General features: G+C 36.0%; 3 protein-coding genes across 6 annotated transcripts; all 3 read left to right on the top strand.

Annotated features, from left to right (window-relative positions):
* Positions 1-452: 452 nt before the first annotated feature.
* Positions 453-12,979, top strand: LOC104097951 ((+)-neomenthol dehydrogenase-like). Of its 2 annotated transcripts, none has more exons than XR_011410566.1 (3): positions 453-538; positions 688-877; positions 1,724-1,816. XR_011410566.1 is itself a non-coding variant. In XM_070182658.1 (3 exons), the coding sequence occupies exons 1-3, from the start codon at positions 494-496 to the stop codon at positions 12,795-12,797; spliced, it is 294 nt and encodes a 97-aa protein (XP_070038759.1). In that variant the 5' UTR covers positions 453-493; the 3' UTR covers positions 12,798-12,979. The 2 variants fall into 2 exon arrangements, 1 of the variants encoding a protein (XP_070038759.1); XM_070182658.1 differs by lacking the exon at positions 1,724-1,816 and adding an exon at positions 12,739-12,979.
* On the top strand, positions 8,274-9,553 carry LOC138907255 (NAC domain-containing protein 53-like). Its single transcript, XM_070197818.1, has one exon. It carries the CDS (start codon positions 8,500-8,502, stop codon positions 9,502-9,504), a length of 1,005 nt encoding a protein of 334 aa, XP_070053919.1. The 5' UTR covers positions 8,274-8,499; the 3' UTR covers positions 9,505-9,553.
* Positions 12,980-14,075: 1,096 nt separating the features above from the next.
* On the top strand, positions 14,076-18,488 carry LOC138896937 (phosphomannomutase-like). Of its 3 annotated transcripts, none has more exons than XM_070182628.1 (12): positions 14,076-14,292; positions 14,465-14,550; positions 14,981-15,025; positions 15,128-15,194; positions 16,452-16,528; positions 17,109-17,144; positions 17,318-17,373; positions 17,441-17,540; positions 17,691-17,786; positions 17,881-17,970; positions 18,078-18,129; positions 18,248-18,488. In XM_070182628.1, exons 2-12 carry the CDS (start codon positions 14,482-14,484, stop codon positions 18,316-18,318), a joined length of 759 nt encoding a protein of 252 aa, XP_070038729.1. In that variant the 5' UTR covers positions 14,076-14,292; positions 14,465-14,481; the 3' UTR covers positions 18,319-18,488. The 3 variants fall into 3 exon arrangements, with proteins under 3 accessions (XP_070038729.1, XP_070038731.1, XP_070038735.1); XM_070182630.1 differs by having other exon boundaries at positions 14,151-14,292; positions 14,439-14,550; XM_070182634.1 differs by having other exon boundaries at positions 14,172-14,292; positions 14,442-14,550.
* Positions 18,489-19,162: the final 674 nt, after the last annotated feature.

Raw genomic sequence — 19,162 nt, 5'->3', positions numbered from 1 at the left:
AACTTATGGTTGCTATAGGAATTACTTGTACTTGTTTTTATGATGATAGTGTAAATATATCAAAATATAATTACTAAACTCTCCCACAAATTAGTGAAATAAAATATAAATAAAGCGTCGTACTTAACATTGAAATTGTAATATATAGGATTAATATTTTTTTTATTTTTCTACATCTTTCTTCAGTGCTATAGATTGTCTCAGCAAGATAGTCATGATGGAAAATAATTTAGTGCTACTTAATTAGTTTTGGTTTTAATCTCTTGGTGTATAGTGTATACTAACGGAGGAGGTTGTGGTGAGATAGTTGGATCTTTCCGTCCTTAATTAGGGATCTTGATTTTGAATTTTGAATTTTTTTTTTTTTTTGTAGGAAATGCTTTAATTTATCCCTTAATTGATGAGTGTGGAATCCAAATTCGCCTGTCAGTAGATTTTGAGCAACAAATGGTTTTAAAAAAAAAACTCATGTGCATACTCCTAAAAAAAACTCATGTGCATAGAAGGAGATTTCGTAACCATTTCTGCTGAAAATGGGGTAAGATATATAGTCCAATTCTAATATGTTATCCTAAATTAATTAGAAACACAATCAATGGTGATCTCTTTGATAACTTTTTAGTCATTTTATGTTACATATACATATATTCAAAGAAATAGTAACAAATTGGAGTAATAATTATGCAGGAAGAGGGTGGTATTAAGAAATCAATTGCAGGTATTGAGCGTATTGTTACAGATTATGAGTTGACAAAACAATGCCTAGAGACAAACTTCTATGGTGCAAAAAGAATGATTGAAGCATTTATTCCCCTCCTTCAGCTCTCTAATTCCCCAAGAATTGTTAGTGTCGCTTCTTTCTTGGGGAAGTTAAAAGGTAATGAAATCATAACTGTATATATCATAATATGTGTACCCTCTAAATTATGTTGAGGTTAACTTCTATATACCGATAGTAGAACGGGCAAATGAGTTATTTGGTTTGTATTTGGGCACTGACTCATTAAATGAGTCATTGTCCAATTCTGCTTAAAGTTTACTTTGGTTAAGATGGACCGGTCACGATGGTTGTAACCCAACTCGCCCATATTGATGCAAATCTTTGCAATAACCTCAACTTTTAAATAAACATTATAAAATATTCTCACATATATAACAACAACAACAACAACAACAACAACAACAACCCAATATAATTCCACTAGTGGGGTCTGGGGAGAGTAATGTGTATGCAGACCTTACCCCTACCCTGGGGTAGAGAGGTTGTTTCCGATAGACCCTCGGCTCCCTCCCTCCAAGAACTCCCCAACCTTGCTCTTGGGGTGATTCGAACTCACAACCTCTTGGTTGGAAGTGGAGGGTACTTACCACTAGAGCAATCCACTCTTGTCCTCACATATATAACAATATTTTTTATTTATTTTTTTCGTAAATATCATTCTGCAATGGTTTATGATGATGAATTTTTTTTTCTTTTTTTCCTGTTGATTCTTGTCTTATGTTTTGAAATAAATGTCAATTCATGCCTAATAGTAAAAGTAATAAATCGTGGGCTAATTTGGGCTACTGAAAATAAATGGGCTTAGTTGGGTTGTGCCCAAACTTAGCCCATCATTAAAGTAGCTCATGCTCAACCCACTAAAACTTGACGGGTTGGACGGGTCAAATGGGTTTGGGTTACTTTTACCGCCTCTACTCCAAACTGTTTTCTGCTATTCTACAGCTATTGTGTAACGAATGGGCTATAGGAATGCTAAGTGATGCTAAAAGCCTGACAGAAGAAAGGGTGGATGAAGTGTTGAATGAATTTCTTAAAGATTTTAGAGAGAAATCAATAGAAGCCAAAGGATGGCCAATTTACTTCTCAGCTTATAAAGTCTCGAAAGCATCCCTAATTGCTTACACAAGGGTTTTAGCTACGAAATATCCGAATTTTCGGATAAATTGTGTGTGTCCTGGCTTTTGCAAAACAGATGTGAACTGCAATACTAGGAGCTTAACTGCTGAAGAAGGTGCTGAAAGCTTGGTGAAGCTTGCCTTGTTGCCAAATGATGGACCCTCTGGTCTCTTCTTTTATAGAAAGGAAGTCACCTCTTTTTGAGCATTGCCTAATCCAACTATTGGTTTGGCGGGTTCGACGAAACTTAATATTTTGGCGTCTGACTCTTATACATGTACCGAAAACATGTATAGATAAAGTTAGACATAAGTTGCAATGTTTGAATTAAAAATAATGTCCATATTTTTGTATGTACCACTACTTTTTAAATTAAAGGATGCATTCCTCCTTCCTTATTTATTATTTTGTCAATTTTTTCGCATATGGCTTTTCAGTCTTTAATCGTATGTCTTAATATACTCTACTTGTACCCCCGCATACGATCTGAACTCATAATTTTTGGTGAATTTTAATAAATATAGATTTGAACTAAAAAGTTTTAATGTACTCGTCAAGTTCTAAACTCTGATTAACCTGGGATACGCCATCAGTTTTGAGTTTTTATTTTTTTTGTATTTGGGGATTTCCATCAAATGAGTTTTGGGATGGTCCCAGTGTTCTCGTTCTCACAACGTGGGCTATAGATTCAACTAGAGATAATGCATACTTTGTTCTTTCCATAAAAGTTAAGAGCTGAGAGACTACTTTTAAGATATCTTTCATGACATGGAGTTAATTTGTTGAAATTGTCAAAAGTCCCATATCGGTGGATGACAATTTTGAATGGGAATTTTACCCTATAAAAGGAGGCCTAATGTTTAGGATTTAAACACACCTCTCATTTGCTTTTTTATCTTTTTAAGACATTTGTATCTTCTCTCTTTAGTATTATTTCACTTGTAATTTTAGAGTGGAATAAAATATTGATTGTGTCCAAGGAAGTAGGCATAATTGGCCGAACCTCGTAAATTCTGGTGTTCTTTTATTGTTGTCTTATTGTCTTGTTTATTATTTAGTGGTTGTCATAATTTTTGGTATAGTAGTTGTGACTCATTCACACTATATACATTTGGCTTCCGCAACAATTGGTATCAGAGCCAAGGTACTGTCTAAGTATGCTCTGTGGTTGCAGCATAGTCTGATCTTCCACATCAGAAAAGATCTATCTTGGTAACTGAGTCAAGGTTCTGTCTGAGTATGCTCTGTGGTTGCAGCTTAGTCTGATCTTCCACACCAGAAAGGAAATAATCTTGATTTGTGTCGTCAGCTACTAAATAATATTTGTGTCAAAATGGAAGACAATAAACAAGAAGAATCTACATCAAGTGTCAATAATACGCCATCGTTGGCATCTTCACTTATGACAAGAATTGTGTCGAATGCGAAATTTACGGTAGAAATTTTTGACGGGTCAGGACATTTTGGGATGTGGCAAGGCGAGGTTCTAGATGTTCTTTTTCAACAAGGGCTAGATCTTGCCATTGAAGAAAAGAAGCCAGATGTTATTGGAGAAGAAGATTGGAAAATTATCAATCGTGTTGCTTGCGGTACCATTCGATCCTACCTTGCTAGAGAGCAGAAATATCCATACACAAAGGAAGCTTCTGCAAGTAAATTATGGAAAGCACTGGAGGATAAATTTTTGAAGAAAAACAGTCAAAATAAATTGTACATGAAGAAGAGACTTTTTCGCTTCACCTATATTCCTGGTACGACAATGAATGAACATATCACCAGTTTCAATAAGTTGGTCACAGATTTGCAAAATATGGATGCAACTTTTGATGATGGTGACTTGGCCTTGATGTTGTTGGGGTCACTTCCTAATGAGTACGAGCACCTTGAAACTACTCTACTCCATGGAAATGACGAAATTTCTCTCAGAGAAGTTTGTTCGGCTTTGTACAGCTATGAACAAAGAAAGGGAGAAAAACAGAAGGGCGGAGAAGGAGAAGCACTAATTGTGAGGGGTCGTTTTCAAAATCAAACGAGGACTAAGAAGGGAAGATCCAAGTCGAGATCTAGACCCAGCAAAGATGAATGTGCCTTTTGTCGAGAAAATGGGCACTGGAAGAAAGACTGTCCGAAGTTGAAGAATAAGGCCAGACATAACAATGGAAAGGCCATTATGGATTCAAATGTAGCTGATTGTGATGATTCAGACTTCTCATTAGTTACAACAGAGTTATCAACATCATCAGACATATGGTTGATGGACTCGGCTTGTATCTATCATATGTGTCCCAAAGAGGACTGGTTCGTGAATTTTCAAGGAGAATATGGAGTCATCCACACAACGGATAACAGCCCTCTTACCTCATATTGCATTGGTTCAATAAGATTAAGAAGCCATGATGGAATGATCAGAACATTAACAGATGTTCGATATGTACCGGGTTTGAAGAAGAATCTCATCTTTGTGGGAGCCCTAGAATCAAAAGGGTTCAAAATCATTGCAGAAAATGGAGTGATGAGAATATGCTCCGGTACACTAGTGGTAATGAAGGCCAATCGGAAGAACAACAACATGTACCGCTATCGTGGTAGTACAGTTATTGGGATAGCAACAGTGACATCCAGTGATGACAAAGAGGCAGAAGCAACCAGGCTATGGCACATGCGCTTGGGACATGCTGGAGGGAAATCCTTGAAAGCTCTATCTAATCAAAGATTTTTAAAAGGCGTAAAGACTTGCAACTTGGAGTTTTGCGAGCATTGTGTCAAAGGGAAACAGACAAGGGTTAAATTTGGTACAGCGATCCATAATACTAAAGGCATTTTGGATTATGTACACTCTGATGTTTGGGGTTCTTCTAAAACACCTTCATTGGGTGGGAAGCACTATTTTGTAACCTTTGTTGATGATTTTTCCCGAAGAGTGTGGGTGTATACAATGAAGAGGAAAGATGAAGTGTTGGGAATTTTTCTCAAATGGAAGACGATGGTGGAGAATCAAACAGGCAGGAGGATCAAGTGTATTCGCACAGACAATGGAGGTGAATACAAAAATGATCATTTCAATAAGGTCTGTGAAAATGATGGCATCGTCCGACACTTCACTGTCAGACATACACCACAACAGAATGGAGTGGCAGAACGTATGAACCGGACTTTACTGGAGAAGGTACGGTGTATGTTGTCCAATGCTGGCTTGGGCAAAGAATTTTGGGCTGAGGCAATTACATATGCATGCCACCTAATTAATCGTCTACCATCTGCTGCTATTGATGGCAAGACACCATTTGAAAAATGGTATGGAAAACCTGCTGTAGATTATGACTTTTTGCACGTGTTTGGCTCAATTGCATACTATTATGTGAAAGAGTCAAAATTGGATCCGAGAGCAAAGAAGGCTATATTTATGGGGATTACTTCTGGAGTCAAAGGATACCGCTTATGGTGTCCAGAGACAAGGAATATTATATTCAGCAGAGATGTTACCTTTGATGAATCTGCCATAACAGATAAGGTGACAGTTGAAGATGTCAAACAAACTGGTGGTGCATCAAAGCAGGTGGAGTTTGAGGGAAAATTTATTTTTCCTACACAAGAAGCAGAGGAGGAAACTCATGAAGATTACCCTCTGGAAGAAGAGCCAGTAGAGAGGGAGATTCCAACTTAGGAATCTCGACAACAACTTGAATCAATAGCAACCAGCAGGCCAAAAAGGACAATAACAAAACCTGTTCGTCTCATAGAGACGGTTGCTTGCGCAACCTCAATTGTAGCTGATGGTATTCCTACCACTTATAAAGACGCAATCCAAAGTTCAGAAGAAGATAAGTGGAGGATTGCCATGAATGAAGAAATGCAGTCCCTTCATCAGAATCATACATGGAAATTGGCCAATCTCCCGAAGGGAAAGAAAACAATTGGGTGCAAATGGGTATTTGCAAAGAAAGAAGAATTTCCTAACCAAGAAGATGTTCGCTACAAAGCAAGATTGGTGGCCAAAGGATATGCTCAGAAGGAGGGAATTGATTACAATGAAGTATTTTTTCCAGTTTTAAAACATTCCTCCATTAGAATTATGTTGGCTTTGGTAGCACAGTTGGATTTGGAACTAGTTCAGATGGATGTAAAAACTGCATTTTTACATGGAAACTTGGAGGAGAAAATCTACATGAATCAGCCAGAAGGATTCAAAGTTGCTGGAAAAGAAAATATGGTATGCAAACTTAAAAAATCGTTGTACGGATTGAAACAATCTTCTAGACAATGGTACAAGTGATTTGACAAGTTTATATTGCGGCAAGGGTACAAGAGAAGCAAATACGATCATTGTGTGTATTTGCGCAAACTTAATGATGGTTCCTTTGTATATCTTCTCATATATATTGATGATATGTTGATAACTTCCAAGAATTCGGAAGAAATTGATAAGTTGAAGATTCAACTGAAGGAGGAGTTCGAGATGAAGGATCTGGGTGAGGCAAAGAAAATTCTTGTCATGGAGATAATAAGAGATAGACGTTCAAAGAAACTCTGTTTATCTCAGAAAGAATATTTGAAGAGAGTACTACAGCGTTTTGGCATAGATAAGAAGACTAAGCCAATTAGTACGCCACTTGCTCCCCATTTTAAGCTAAGTACTACTATGTCGCCAAAGGATGAAACTGAACAGGAGTATATGTCAAGGGTACCATACGCAAATGCTGTTGGTAGCTTGATGTATGCAATGGTTTGTACGAGATCTGACATATCACAAGCCGTTGGAGTTATTAGCAGATATATGCATAATCCAGGAAAGGAGCATTGGCAAGCTGTGAAATGGATTCTACGGTATATTCATAGTACTGTAGATGTTGGGTTAGTTTTTGAGCAGGAAGGCAATCGGTCTGTAGTTGGATATTGTGACTCAGATTTTGCGGGTGATCTGGACAAACGAAGGTCAACTACTGGTTATGTGTTTACTTTTGCAAAGGCACCAGTTAGTTAGAAGTCTACTTTACAGTCAACAGTTGCTTTGTCTACAACAGAGGCAGAGTACATGGCTATTACAGAGGCTTTAAAGGAGGCAATTTGGCTTCAGGGGTTGCTAAAGGAGCGTGGTATTGAACAAAAAATATTACAATTTTTTGTGATAGTCAAAGTGCTATTCAATTAGCGAAGAACCAAGTTTATCATGCAAGGACGAAGCACATTGATGTTCGATATCATTTCCTACGAGAAATCATAGAAGAATGTGGAGTCACGATGAAGAAAATTCATACTACGGAGAACCCTGCTGATATGCTGACAAAAGTGGTGACTGCGATCAAGTTTCAACATTGTTTGGATTTGATCAACATTATTGAACACTAAAGATTGAAGATGAAGACACAACCAAAATTTGTTATTGAGAGAAAATTGAAGATGTGGAATTTTGCCAAGGTGGAGATTTGTTGAAATTGTCAAAAGTCCCACATCAGTGGAATTTTGAATGGAAATTTCACCCTATAAAAGGAGACCTAATGTTTAGGATTTAAACACACCTCTCATTTGCATTTTTATCTTCTTAAGGCATTTGTATCTTTTCTCTTTAGTATTATTTCACTTGTAATTTTGGAGTGGAATAAAATATTGATTGTGTCCGAGGAAGTAGGCATAATTGGCTGAACCTCGTAAATTCTGGTATTCTTTTATTGTTGTCTTATTGTCTTGTTTATTATTTAGTGGTTGTCATAATTTTTGGTATAATAGTTGTGACTCATTCACACTATATACATTTGGTTTTCGCAACATAATTCATAAGAAAGTACCCACAGATGACATAATTTCTAGATTTGGAATTACAGGGCCACCTAGGTGTTGTTGCTGCAAAGTCTTAAAGTACTATTTTTGTTTTTTTTAACTTTATAATACAATTAATTTGTTCTATAAGTAAGTCCACAATGTAAATTAAAAAATTATAATATTTAAAGTAAAAAAGAAGAAGATAAAAGTTGATAATTTAGAGGGTAAAATGAGTATTTGGCAATCAAAAGTTTGAAAAATCTAGTTGAGTGATCTTTTGATTGCTATCGGCATAATTAAATGATTTTTCTGTTACAAACGAAAGAAAAATGACTTTAGTAGATAATTTCAAGTAGTTGGGTGACCATTTGAGTAATACACTCTATAATATCACATTCCAAATAAAAAAAAAAATAGTGGACGAGCCACAAAATAGATAAAGGAAATAAGAAAAGCTAGTACATTTAAGTAATTATATATGCTAGTTATAAAGAAAAAGACGGGAAAATATCATAAAGTAAGGAAAGTATATATGGGATCACGATCCTTCTCCACATATCCCATCCAATCAACAACTTCCACGTAAAACCCTAAAAGAAATAAAGAAATAAATCATGCATTGAAAAATACGCTATATATTCAATTCCACGCCCCATATAGCTATAAATATAGAGTACCTCAAAACTCACCCATCAATTCATAGCTAGTAACTGTATCCGTTGTTGATCGATCATCAGTAACAACGTACGTACTAGGGTTTTCGCCAGTCTACTATTTCTTTCTTACTCATATATTCGTCAGATAACAATATTTTAGCTTGTTTCTTCGCGTCAGTACTACTGTTAATGGAGTATTCTCAGGCTAAGTGTTTTTCTCGTTCGATGGGTCATCGCTTTCATCCGACGGGCAGGGAAGTGCTCAAGTATCTAGTAGGGTTTGTGAGAGACGAGCCACTTCCCTTTCAGAATGAACTCATGCAAGTGGCGGATCTCTACGCCGACAAGGAGCCATGGCAGATTTTCGAAGCTTATGATAGGGGAAACAACAACAACAACAACACTCGTTACTTCATAACTCCGCAAAAGAAAGAGAAACCTACGTGGAAAAGAGTTTCAAGAACTGTTGGGAAGGGCACTTGGAAGCTTCAAAACAAAGGTCGAGATGTGTTTGATGATAAAGGGAGACTCATGGGCTACGTGAAAAGTTTGAAGTACATCCCCGCTAATAAATCGTCAAACAACGTGAATGGCGAGTGGTTGATGGCTGAGTACTCTTTGTTTGATCGTTATCTCGTTGCTAGGGAGACTAAGAACAAAGGTTTCGTAATTTGTAAGATCAAGAAGAAAGGCAAACCTGGTGACAAGAAAAATGGAAACAATATTGAGGAGGTAGTTAATGATGAGAAGATGAGAGAAATTGAAGAATTTATCAAGTCCGTGCTGCAAGAAGATGTTCAAGTTGAAGACAATGGAATAAGATCGAGTGGTACTATAGCAAAGGATGATCAAGAGAATAATATTATCCAATATGTAGAGGGAGATCAAGTTAGAGACCATGTACTTGGTTTGTTGGGCTCCCCAGAGGATATTGTTAATGGCGTGGATGATGAGAATGTTCAATATTGCGTAGATCAGGGAGATGAAGGCCAAGTCCATTTACTTGAAGAATATATTGATTCCGTTATGCAATCAGAAGATGTTCAAACTGAAGACAATGGAATAATAATGTCGAATGATATTATAGCAAAGGATGATCAAGAGAATATGGAATACCAAGTCGAAGACCATCAACATGCTACTTTGTGGGCTTCCCCGGAAGATGTCGATCTCGATACTATCAATTTCTGTTAGTTAAAGGATATATTTGCTAGATAATATATGTAGTTTAATCCCAAGCTAGCTCTTAGATAAAGTTACAAACCTGTACTACAATACTATGATTTATCAATAAATAAAATTATTATTTATTTAAAATACTGATCGATTTCGGTCGGTATTTAAAAATTAAAAAAAAATTAATTAGTACCGACCGATTTCGGTCGGTAATTAAAGTTTGACAGTCAGTCAACACTTTAAATAAACCGACCGACTTTGGTCGGTACACGTTAGCGACCATTATTTTTTCGAATAATTAAAAGCGGTCGGAAATTAATCGATTTTTATCAATTTTCGATCGATTTCGGTCAGTTTTGGTAGACGAATTTACACAGTTTCATTGTTTGTTATAAGAAGCATTACAAAACATAGTCGATTTTTTTTTCCACATTTTATAGATGCAATATTGAACGATTCCATGATGTGTGTGCCTAGCTATATATAAGAAAGCACTTCCATGTGAATGTGAAATCCATGAGCAGTTCAATCAGAGTCGGAATCAAGATTTTAAGTTTATGGATTCAGAATTTTAGTGCGCTTAAGTTACTAGGTTCTAAATTAATAATCTGTGCATATTAATAAATTTTTTAAAACAAATACAATATTTGAACCAAAAAACTGAGTTCGGTCGAACACATATTCCGCATGCTAGCTCCACCCTGAGTTCAATTATGTACTTAATAAATGGCAATGTGAGGTTTGTATTCTAAGGTAAAATTATTGTCACAATATCAACCCTTTTGAATTATTTACTAATCCACATTTATTGTAAATAATCTCTTTTAATTACCTACTAAATAATATGATAAACAAAAATATGCATGGAGTTATGTATAATATCAAAGTAAACAAGAATTTTATTAGCCAATGTTTGTATTTTGCATTGTGATGACCCAAAAGGTCATCTTATGTTTTAGAACTCGAATCTATGATCTTAAGCCTTAAAAATCTTATTTTTACCCTCCTCGATTTGCGTGCGCAGTCCGGGCAGGTTTCTAGAAAGCTTTTATGTTGAAAATTAATGAAAATAAGAATTTTTGCCTTAAAAATTAATTTTAGTTGACTTCGGTTAATATATTTGGTAAACGGGCCCGTATCCATATTTTGATAGTCCCAGTAGGTCCGTATCGAATTATGGGACCTGAGCGTATGTCCGAAATTGAATTCGGAGGTCCCTAGCTTGAGTTATGAATTTTTGATGAAACTTAAAAACCTGAAAATTATTTGTTTTTAAAATTAATTTATATTTGTCAATGTTAGTATCGGGTCTGTATTTTGATTTCGGAGCCCGGTACAGGTTAATTATGATATTTAAGACTTGTCTGTGAAATATGGTGAGAAACGGAGTTGATTTGACGTGATTCGGACGTCCAGTTGAGAAAATAGAAATTTAATAGTGTTCTTAAGAATTTCATTTGATTTGGTACTAAATTCGTAGTTCTAGGTATTATTTTGGCTATTTGATCGCGCGAGCAAGTTCGTATGATGCTTTTTGACTTGCGTGCATGTTTGGTTTGGAGCCCCGAGGGCTCGGGTGAGTTTTGTATAGGTTACAGAGTGATTTGGACTTAGAAAAAAATAGCTAGTGTGCTTCAGCTGTGTTGTAGGCCTCAGACCTCGCAAATGCGAGGTCATGGTTGGCATTTGCGATCATTGTTGAGGTCGCATTTGCAAACTTCTCATCGCAAATGCGAAGAGAAGCTGGGCCAGCCTGTGTTCGCAATTGCGAACTTTTCTTCGCATTTGCGAAGGGAGTCTGGGAGGGGTATAGATCGCAAATGCGATATTTTGTCCACATTTGCGAGGTCAGTGATCGCAATTGCGATACTTTCCTCGCATTTGCGAAGGGTAGTGGGATTGTGAAGGCTTCGCAATTGCAATAGTCCCTTCGCAATCGCGAGCTTCGCATTTGCGAAGCTCAGGTCGCAAATGCGACGTCTGCAGCTGAACAAAATGATTTTTGGACGGGAATTTTCATTCACTTCCTAAATTTTCAAGACCTAAAACACAAGAGGCGATTTTTCAAAGACCATCTCTTCCCCAAATCTTAGGTAAGTGATTCTAAACTGGTTTCTTTCAATCTTTCACTACATTTTACAAGATTTCAACCAAAAATCTAAGGTTTTCACGGTAGAATTAGGGGTTTTGGGTAGAGAGTAGGGATTTCGGAAATTTGGGGATTTAGACCTCAATTTGAGGTCGGATTCCAAAATTAATTATATATTCGGGCTCGGGGGTGAATGGGTAAATGGAATTTGGTCCGAACCTCGGTTTTGACCAAGCGAGCCCGGGGTCGATTTTTGACTTTTTGGAGAAAAATTTAGAAAATCTAAATTTATGCAATGTAATTGATTCCTTTAGCAAAATTTGATATTATTGAGTCATTTTTGAATAGATACGAGTGGTTTGGAGGTGAATTTCAAAGGAAAAGCTGTGATTGAGAATTAAGTGGCCTTCAGAGCAAAGTAAGTGTTGTGTCTAACTCTGACTTGAGGGAATTAGGAACCTTAGATTATTTGCTAAGTGAAATTCATGTGAGCGGCGTATATGTGAGGTGACGAGTACTTATGCGCCGCCAATTTTCTTGTTTTTCATGTTTCTCTGTTTTTCTTATATTGTCTTATTCCTATGCCAAATTGCTAAGTGTTATACTGGTGCTGTTCAAATTATCGTTCTTATCATGTTTACGGAATTTTCTGGTAATAATTGAGTTTTTATTTCAAAGTTGAGATTGATATTATGGAACTAAATGTTGAAGTAAGGTTTGTACTTATTATTCTATCTCCATGTTGTTATTTATGCATTGCATTATGGTAAGGGAGAGTGTTAATGCACGAAGGGTGATGCCGTGCCATATTGTGAGTGCTAATGCACGAAGGGTGATGTCGTGCCATATTGTGAGTGTTAATGCACGAAGGGTGATGCCGTGCCATGATATGAGAGTAAAAGCACGAAGGGTGATGCCGTGCCGTTTCTATTAATTTTATGGTGAGATTGAGAGTAAAAGCACAAAGGGAAATGCCGTGCATTTTTCTTTACTGTATTCATTATTCCTATTGATTCATGGTATATTGACTGCTCCGGTGATCATTCTGTTGTAGTTCTTTATCTGTATTCCCCTTAGTATGTCTCCCCTCCCGACATTTCATATTTAGTTCTTCATTCTTGTTATTTGCGTATACACTGTTAAATTGTATATGTTGATTGTAGGTGCTACTTCGTCGAGGTTAGGCTCGACACTTACCAGTACATGGGGTCGGTTGTACTGATGCTGCACTCTGCACTTTATGTGCAGATTTTGATACCGGCTCAGGTTGATCGAGATTTGCTATTGACCCATTGTCCGGAGACTCAAGGTAGATCTGTCGGCGTTCACATACCTTAAAGTCTCTGTCTATCTTTTTATGTCCTACTGTTTTCTTTCATTTAGACAGTTGTATTTTTTTCAGACTATTACTTGTAGTAAATTCTAGAATGCTCGTGAATTGTGACTCCAGATCCGGGTGGTAGTAATTAATACAATTTTATGATATTCCGCACTTAATATATTTCATCTTAGTTAATTAATATTAATTACTGAATGGTAATAAAAAATTAGTTAATGATTCTCTAACGTTGGCTTGTCTAGCAAAGTGAAATGTTATGCGCCTTCACGGTCCCGTCGGTGGAAAATTTCGGGTGGTGACATGCACTCTACATTTTTTATTTATTACAATTTATAAATAAATTATTTATTTAAATAAATTTATTATTTATTAAAAATCCCGACCGAAATCGATCGGTAATTGAAGTTTGACAGTTAGTCAACACTTTGAATAAACCGACCTACTTCGGTCGGTACACGTTAGCGACCATTATTTTTTCGATTAATTACAAGCGGTCAAAAATTGGTCGATTTTTATCAATTTTCGACCGATTTCGGTCGGTTTTGGTGGACGAATTTACATAGTTTCTTTGTTTGTTATAAGAAGCATTACAAAACATAGTCGATTTTTTTTTCACATTTTATAGATACAATATTGAACGATTCCATGATGTGCGTGCCTAGCTATATATAAGAAAGCAATTCCATGTGAATGTGAAATCCATAAGCAGTTCAATCAGAGTCGGAATCAAGATTTAAAGTTTATGGATTTAGAATTTTAGTGCGCTTAAGTTACTAGGTTCTAAATTAATAATTTGTACATATTAATAAATTTTTTAAAACAAATACAATATTTGAACCAAGAGTTCGGTCGAACACGTATTTCGCATGCTAGCTCCACCCTTAGTTCAATTATGTACTTAATAAATGGCAACGTGAGGTTTGTATTCTAGGGTAAAATTATTGTCACAATATCGACCCTTTTGAATTATTTACTAATCCACATTTATTGTAAATAATCTCTTTTAATTACCTACTAAATAAGATGACAAACAAAAATATGCATGGAGTTATGTATAATATCAAAGTAAACAAGAATTTTATTAGCCAATGTTTGTATTTTGCACACTACATTTTTTATTTACCCATTATCCTTATATTTTGTTATTTACCCTTAAACCTTAATCTATTCATTTATTTGCAAATAGCACAACAACCAGTGACTATTCAGCTCACCTATAAACTACTTTCTGCTTCCGCTCAACTTCCCAAGTTGTCAGTCACCGTTGCCGCCTAAGCGCTATAAAATCCTCGCCGGAGCCACTCCGTTTTCTTACCGGATTTCAATTTTCCGGTGAGGATAGAGAGAGCGAAAGAGATCGAGTGCTGAATTTTCTAAGGTAAGCCAAAAAGATTGATTCATTATACATTGCGATTTTGCATTTGCCAACTGTGATATACATATCTCTTACCGCATGGTTTGTATTGTTTCATTCATCTTTAGATCTTTTCGTTTTCCTTGTGTTTTTTTATTTGGAAAATGAAGTAGAAAAGTGAGATCTTTGGATGCAGTGAGAGTTGTAGACTAAATGGCTGTAAGGAAGGCTGGCTTAATTGCTTTGTTTGATGTGGATGGAACTCTTACAGCACCTCGCAAGGTATCATTGGCTCTTTGTAGTTTTCTCTTAAATTGTTCATTTGCAAGTAAAACTGTATGAGATGATACTGAATAGAGTAAGATGGATATGGAGGATCCATATAACTGATTCCATCCTATAGAGTAGAATGGATGTGGAGGATTCATATAACTGACCCCAAGTAATAGTGTAGTAGTAGTAGTAGTTGTTGTTGTTTTGTAACTTAAACTATGTTCTAATGTTTGCTTATCGTGATTGGAGATGAGATTTCTTGCTTGCATGTACAAATATTGTCTAGAATTCATTAGTGTTTCAGATGTCCCCCTCTCATGATGTTTCAGATGTGCTCCTTCTTTTTCTTTCTTTTTAAACCAATTTACTTCCTAGTCAAGTTTATCATCCCTTTAAAGATTTTGAATTTTCTTCTTTCGAATTTCCCTCACACTTTCAGGTAGTTACTCCAGAAATGTTGGAGTTCATGCGGGAACTCAGAAAGGTAGATGATCTTTGTAATATATTCCTTATTTTCCTCCTTGTGGAGAAGTCTTATTCTTTGTAGTTGTTATTTTAAAAAAATCCTTCCAGTTTGTCTTTACAGGTTGTCACTGTTGGAGTTGTTGGAGGTTCAGACCTTGTCAAGATATCAGAACAGCTTGGAAAGACAGGTTAGTTTAGCCAGATTTCAGTGAGAGATTTATAGTTAATGATTCACGGTTGATGACCTGAAAATTTGTGGATAGGATTGTAGTTGATGTGCTGCATCAGTTCAACTAGAGCTCATGTGTGTAGCTCTGAACCTAAAGTTCCTCCTAGCATTAGTGCAAGAGTAGAACCATGGTTGCATCAGCCTAAAGGCTAATGGAAGAACATTGAACGAATTTAGATTTGGAGATTTTGTTTTACTAGGTACCCTTTTTGTTATGGCTCCATCTAAGCTGATGAAATTGTTTTATCCTCCTAAATTTGGTTCCGTCCTTTGAGGTCCTTGTGTGTTCACATGAGAACTATCCCATGGAAGTGTAGATATGTCATATGTAGTAAGTTGCTACCCCTTCATCCCCCAAATGACCAGAAAAGAAAGGAGAAACAGTCATGATGTGATCACCTCATCCTCTGGTTGTATAGTATCTTTCTTTCTCCAGAGGAAAATTTGAGCCTAAATACAAGGAAAGCAATCCATCTTTGACACACTTGGAACTGTTGGCACTCTGTGTATCTTACATGATTCAAACAGTCAAAATAAATCAAATGGCTAGCCACTGAAAAGAATGTGCCTGTCTCTTTGAGGGTGTCTTTGAGGACTCTCATGAAGGTCACCTGAAAGTTTAATATACATGGACCTTCAAATTGGAAAAAAAAGAAGAAGAAGAGAATAAAGAAAGAAATACACTCTTTGTGAAACCTTAGTTGTTGACGTTAAGCATTTTAGGTGTGCCATTAATCATAAAGCCCCTGCGCTCTCCAGCTTCTTTCCTTCCCCATTGCCCAAGTCTCTTTTGCTTACTCGTTCCATCCTAAAAGACTTCTCCCTCCCATTTATGTCATCCCAATATGCTGTCCATTTTCATTTAGATGTCATCTGTTCCTGTCAATACTTTATGCAGTTTTTAGTTTTATACTTCTTAAAATGCATTCCACTTTCAACCTAGTAAAAATCTCAAATATTTAGAAAGAGTATCCATTAAACTCATTTTTGTACCCACTTCTATGGTAAATATGCATATATTCGACGCTGTACCCTTAAGCTATATGTCCAATTAATCTAGGAAAATGACAACAGGAAAATGGGTGTTTATTGTGCCTTTTAACTTCTTCTCATGATTATCTTGGATAACAAATATTGGAAAATACGGCTCTTGGATTGATGTGGTAGTTACCTACTTCTTCTGTGTATTGACTTCTCTTATACATTTTGTATGCAGTTACAAAAGATTATGATTATTGTTTCTCTGAAAATGGCCTTGTAGCACATAAGGATGGGAAGCTTATTGGAACACAGGTAATGGGAAAGATTTGGATTTAAACTTATAATTTTGCTTTCGATTGTGGTTTTGGTTAAAGTCGAAAGATATCTTTGGATACTATGACTTCTTTTTCTCTACGCCTGCACCATAGAAGCTTTAATGAGGAAGGGGACACTGATACCTATGCAGGTTATGTATATCATGTCATGTTTTGCCTTTGTTCGATACTTAAACTGAGATTTCATTTGCTCTTGGGAGTATTTGGCCTCAAATTTTAACCAAATCCTTTTGTGTCCAAACATAAGCTTGTTATTGAAACTTTTTAACATGAGAATAAAATGTAGTTGCAATTTGTCACTCAAGCCCAGTTTGCAACTTTTCACCCAAGTTATAGTTTAGTCCTGAACTGTTAGTTCCAGTTTGTATGTTTCTTCATAGAAATGAAAACTTTGTCTACCAACTGCCATTTACGTAGATAATAATATCAAGAGTTGAGGAATGACTTCAAGATATGTCCCTATGTTCCCATTTTGGAACACATTGCTATATTCTTTCTTTTAATTGCTCATTTGTGAAGCGATTTCTTCTTAAAGTGATGTGAACCCCTTTATGCAGAGCTTGAAGTCATTTCTTGGCGATGAGAAGCTCAAAGTAAGTGATTGCTTCTTCCGCTTAATGATTTCTCCATAAGAACCAAGTATTAAAGAGGTCAATGTACGTTATTGTGTAAAGTCGGGAGGGAATTTTACAGTCTTACCTGCCTAAACTAATGATAGCATATGTGGAAGACCAAGATGTGTTGATGAACTGAAAATGATGTGCAGGAATTTATTAACTTTACACTCCACTACATTGCTGACTTGGATATTCCAATAAAGAGGTGAGCATAATGAAAGATTTAGTGAGCTTGTTTCTGGCAAAAATCTTAGTCGCTGTCTCTTTTGCAGAGGAACATTCATCGAGTTTCGAAGTGGCATGCTAAATGTATCACCCATTGGGAGGAATTGTAGTCAGGAAGAAAGGGATGAGTTTGAAAAGTATGACAAGGTATAAACACTTATTCTAGTTTATCACAGAAAAAGAAAAAGTATAATCGCTTCCTGCGGTACTGCAAATCGTGATTGCAGCTATTTTACTAAGATGTGCTTCTTCCTTTTTGATTGTTCTTAAAGTAATGGCTTAACAAAATATATCCAGGTTCAAAAGATACGTGAAACAATGGTAACAGTGCTCCGCCAAAAATTTGCACACCTTAATCTCACCTTTTCTATTGGAGGCCAAATCAGTTTTGATGTGAGCAGCTCAAGTCTTTGCTTGCGCTAAGTAGTCTTTTAGTTCATAACAGTAGCTTCTCAAGGGATAACTTGGAAAATTTTGCTTGTGTTAGGTTTTCCCTCAAGGCTGGGATAAGACATATTGCTTGAGATACCTCGATGAATTTAACGAAATTCACTTCTTCGGGGACAAGACATACAAGGTACTATGTCCTTATATACTTGAAGCTCTTTTCTTTAGTAGTTACATGGTCCTAGAATCTCTGGATAGTTTGGTTGAGAGTGAGTGTCTTTCTTTATAACTGAACAGGGAGGAAATGACTACGAAATTTTTGAATCCGAAAGAACTGTTGGTCACACAGGTCAGCATAATTCTTCAATTCATTCTTGTCATATTTGGATTATTCCTAAGAACCACATTACAAATTTATTGCGGTTCTTCTTTAAATATATTTTTTACTTTTCTGTTGCTTACTTCAGTTACTAGCCCGGAGGATACCGTAGAGCAGTGTTCTATTCTTTTCCTTGGCAAGGATAACGGAAGTTCTTGAGCATGCCGCAATTTTCCTCTATGCGGTTGTATGCCAGTATTTGGAAGATGCTTGTAATTGAGTTTACTCATCAAAATCTGCATTATCTAAATGTACATTTCATTCTTAAAGTTATTATCATTTGCAAATATATTTTTAATATAATTATGGAGAGTAAGCATTTGGTACAAGTACAGGGAGTATTTTAGCCAATATTTAGACTTTATTGCATTTCTAAGAATGCAAATTCGAAATTAACATACACATGCTATCTCGTTCGTCACGAAATTAACAGGGAGTATGATAGCTTCTGCAGTTTACAGAAAAATAAAATTCTAAGCTAGTAAACATCAAATGTTAGATCACAATTAACGATGAAAAGAGTGCAACAATAGTGTTATATTTCAAACACAAGTCTGTAAAATCTTTACGAGTGCAAAATATTGTACCCTCTAGAACAGCAAGGCTATCACATGTTTCTCACCTAACTAGAGTAAGAAATAATCTCGATGGAGATCGAGATCCTCTTTCCCTATTTTATATTTTTTCTCCAATTTCAACACTAGTCTAAAACAGAGTGTTTCAAATTTTCTTTTCCAAATTAAATTCACGTGCGGACATAGTTTCTTTTGGCAATGCAGTTTTCTGAAATTTCCCCTAAAATGTGCACTTTTGGTTCAATAATTCTAGTGGTATATTGTTTTTAAGAGAATACCATAAATATGTAAGCATTTGTAGAATGCGACTTAGATAAATCATAACAGAAAGAATAGAGGCTAGTCATTATTATACATGCCATAGATTCCATATGCCGAATTCGATTTATAGGAAGTATTGATAAGTGTGATTTATAAGTCTTATTTGA

Source organism: Nicotiana tomentosiformis, chromosome 1 (genome assembly GCF_000390325.3).
Source record: "Nicotiana tomentosiformis chromosome 1, ASM39032v3, whole genome shotgun sequence".
In the NCBI taxonomy this organism is placed as follows: domain Eukaryota; kingdom Viridiplantae; phylum Streptophyta; class Magnoliopsida; order Solanales; family Solanaceae; genus Nicotiana; species Nicotiana tomentosiformis.
The sequence above is the reverse complement of the archived record's forward strand: the minus strand, read 5'-3'. Positions and strand labels throughout refer to the sequence as shown.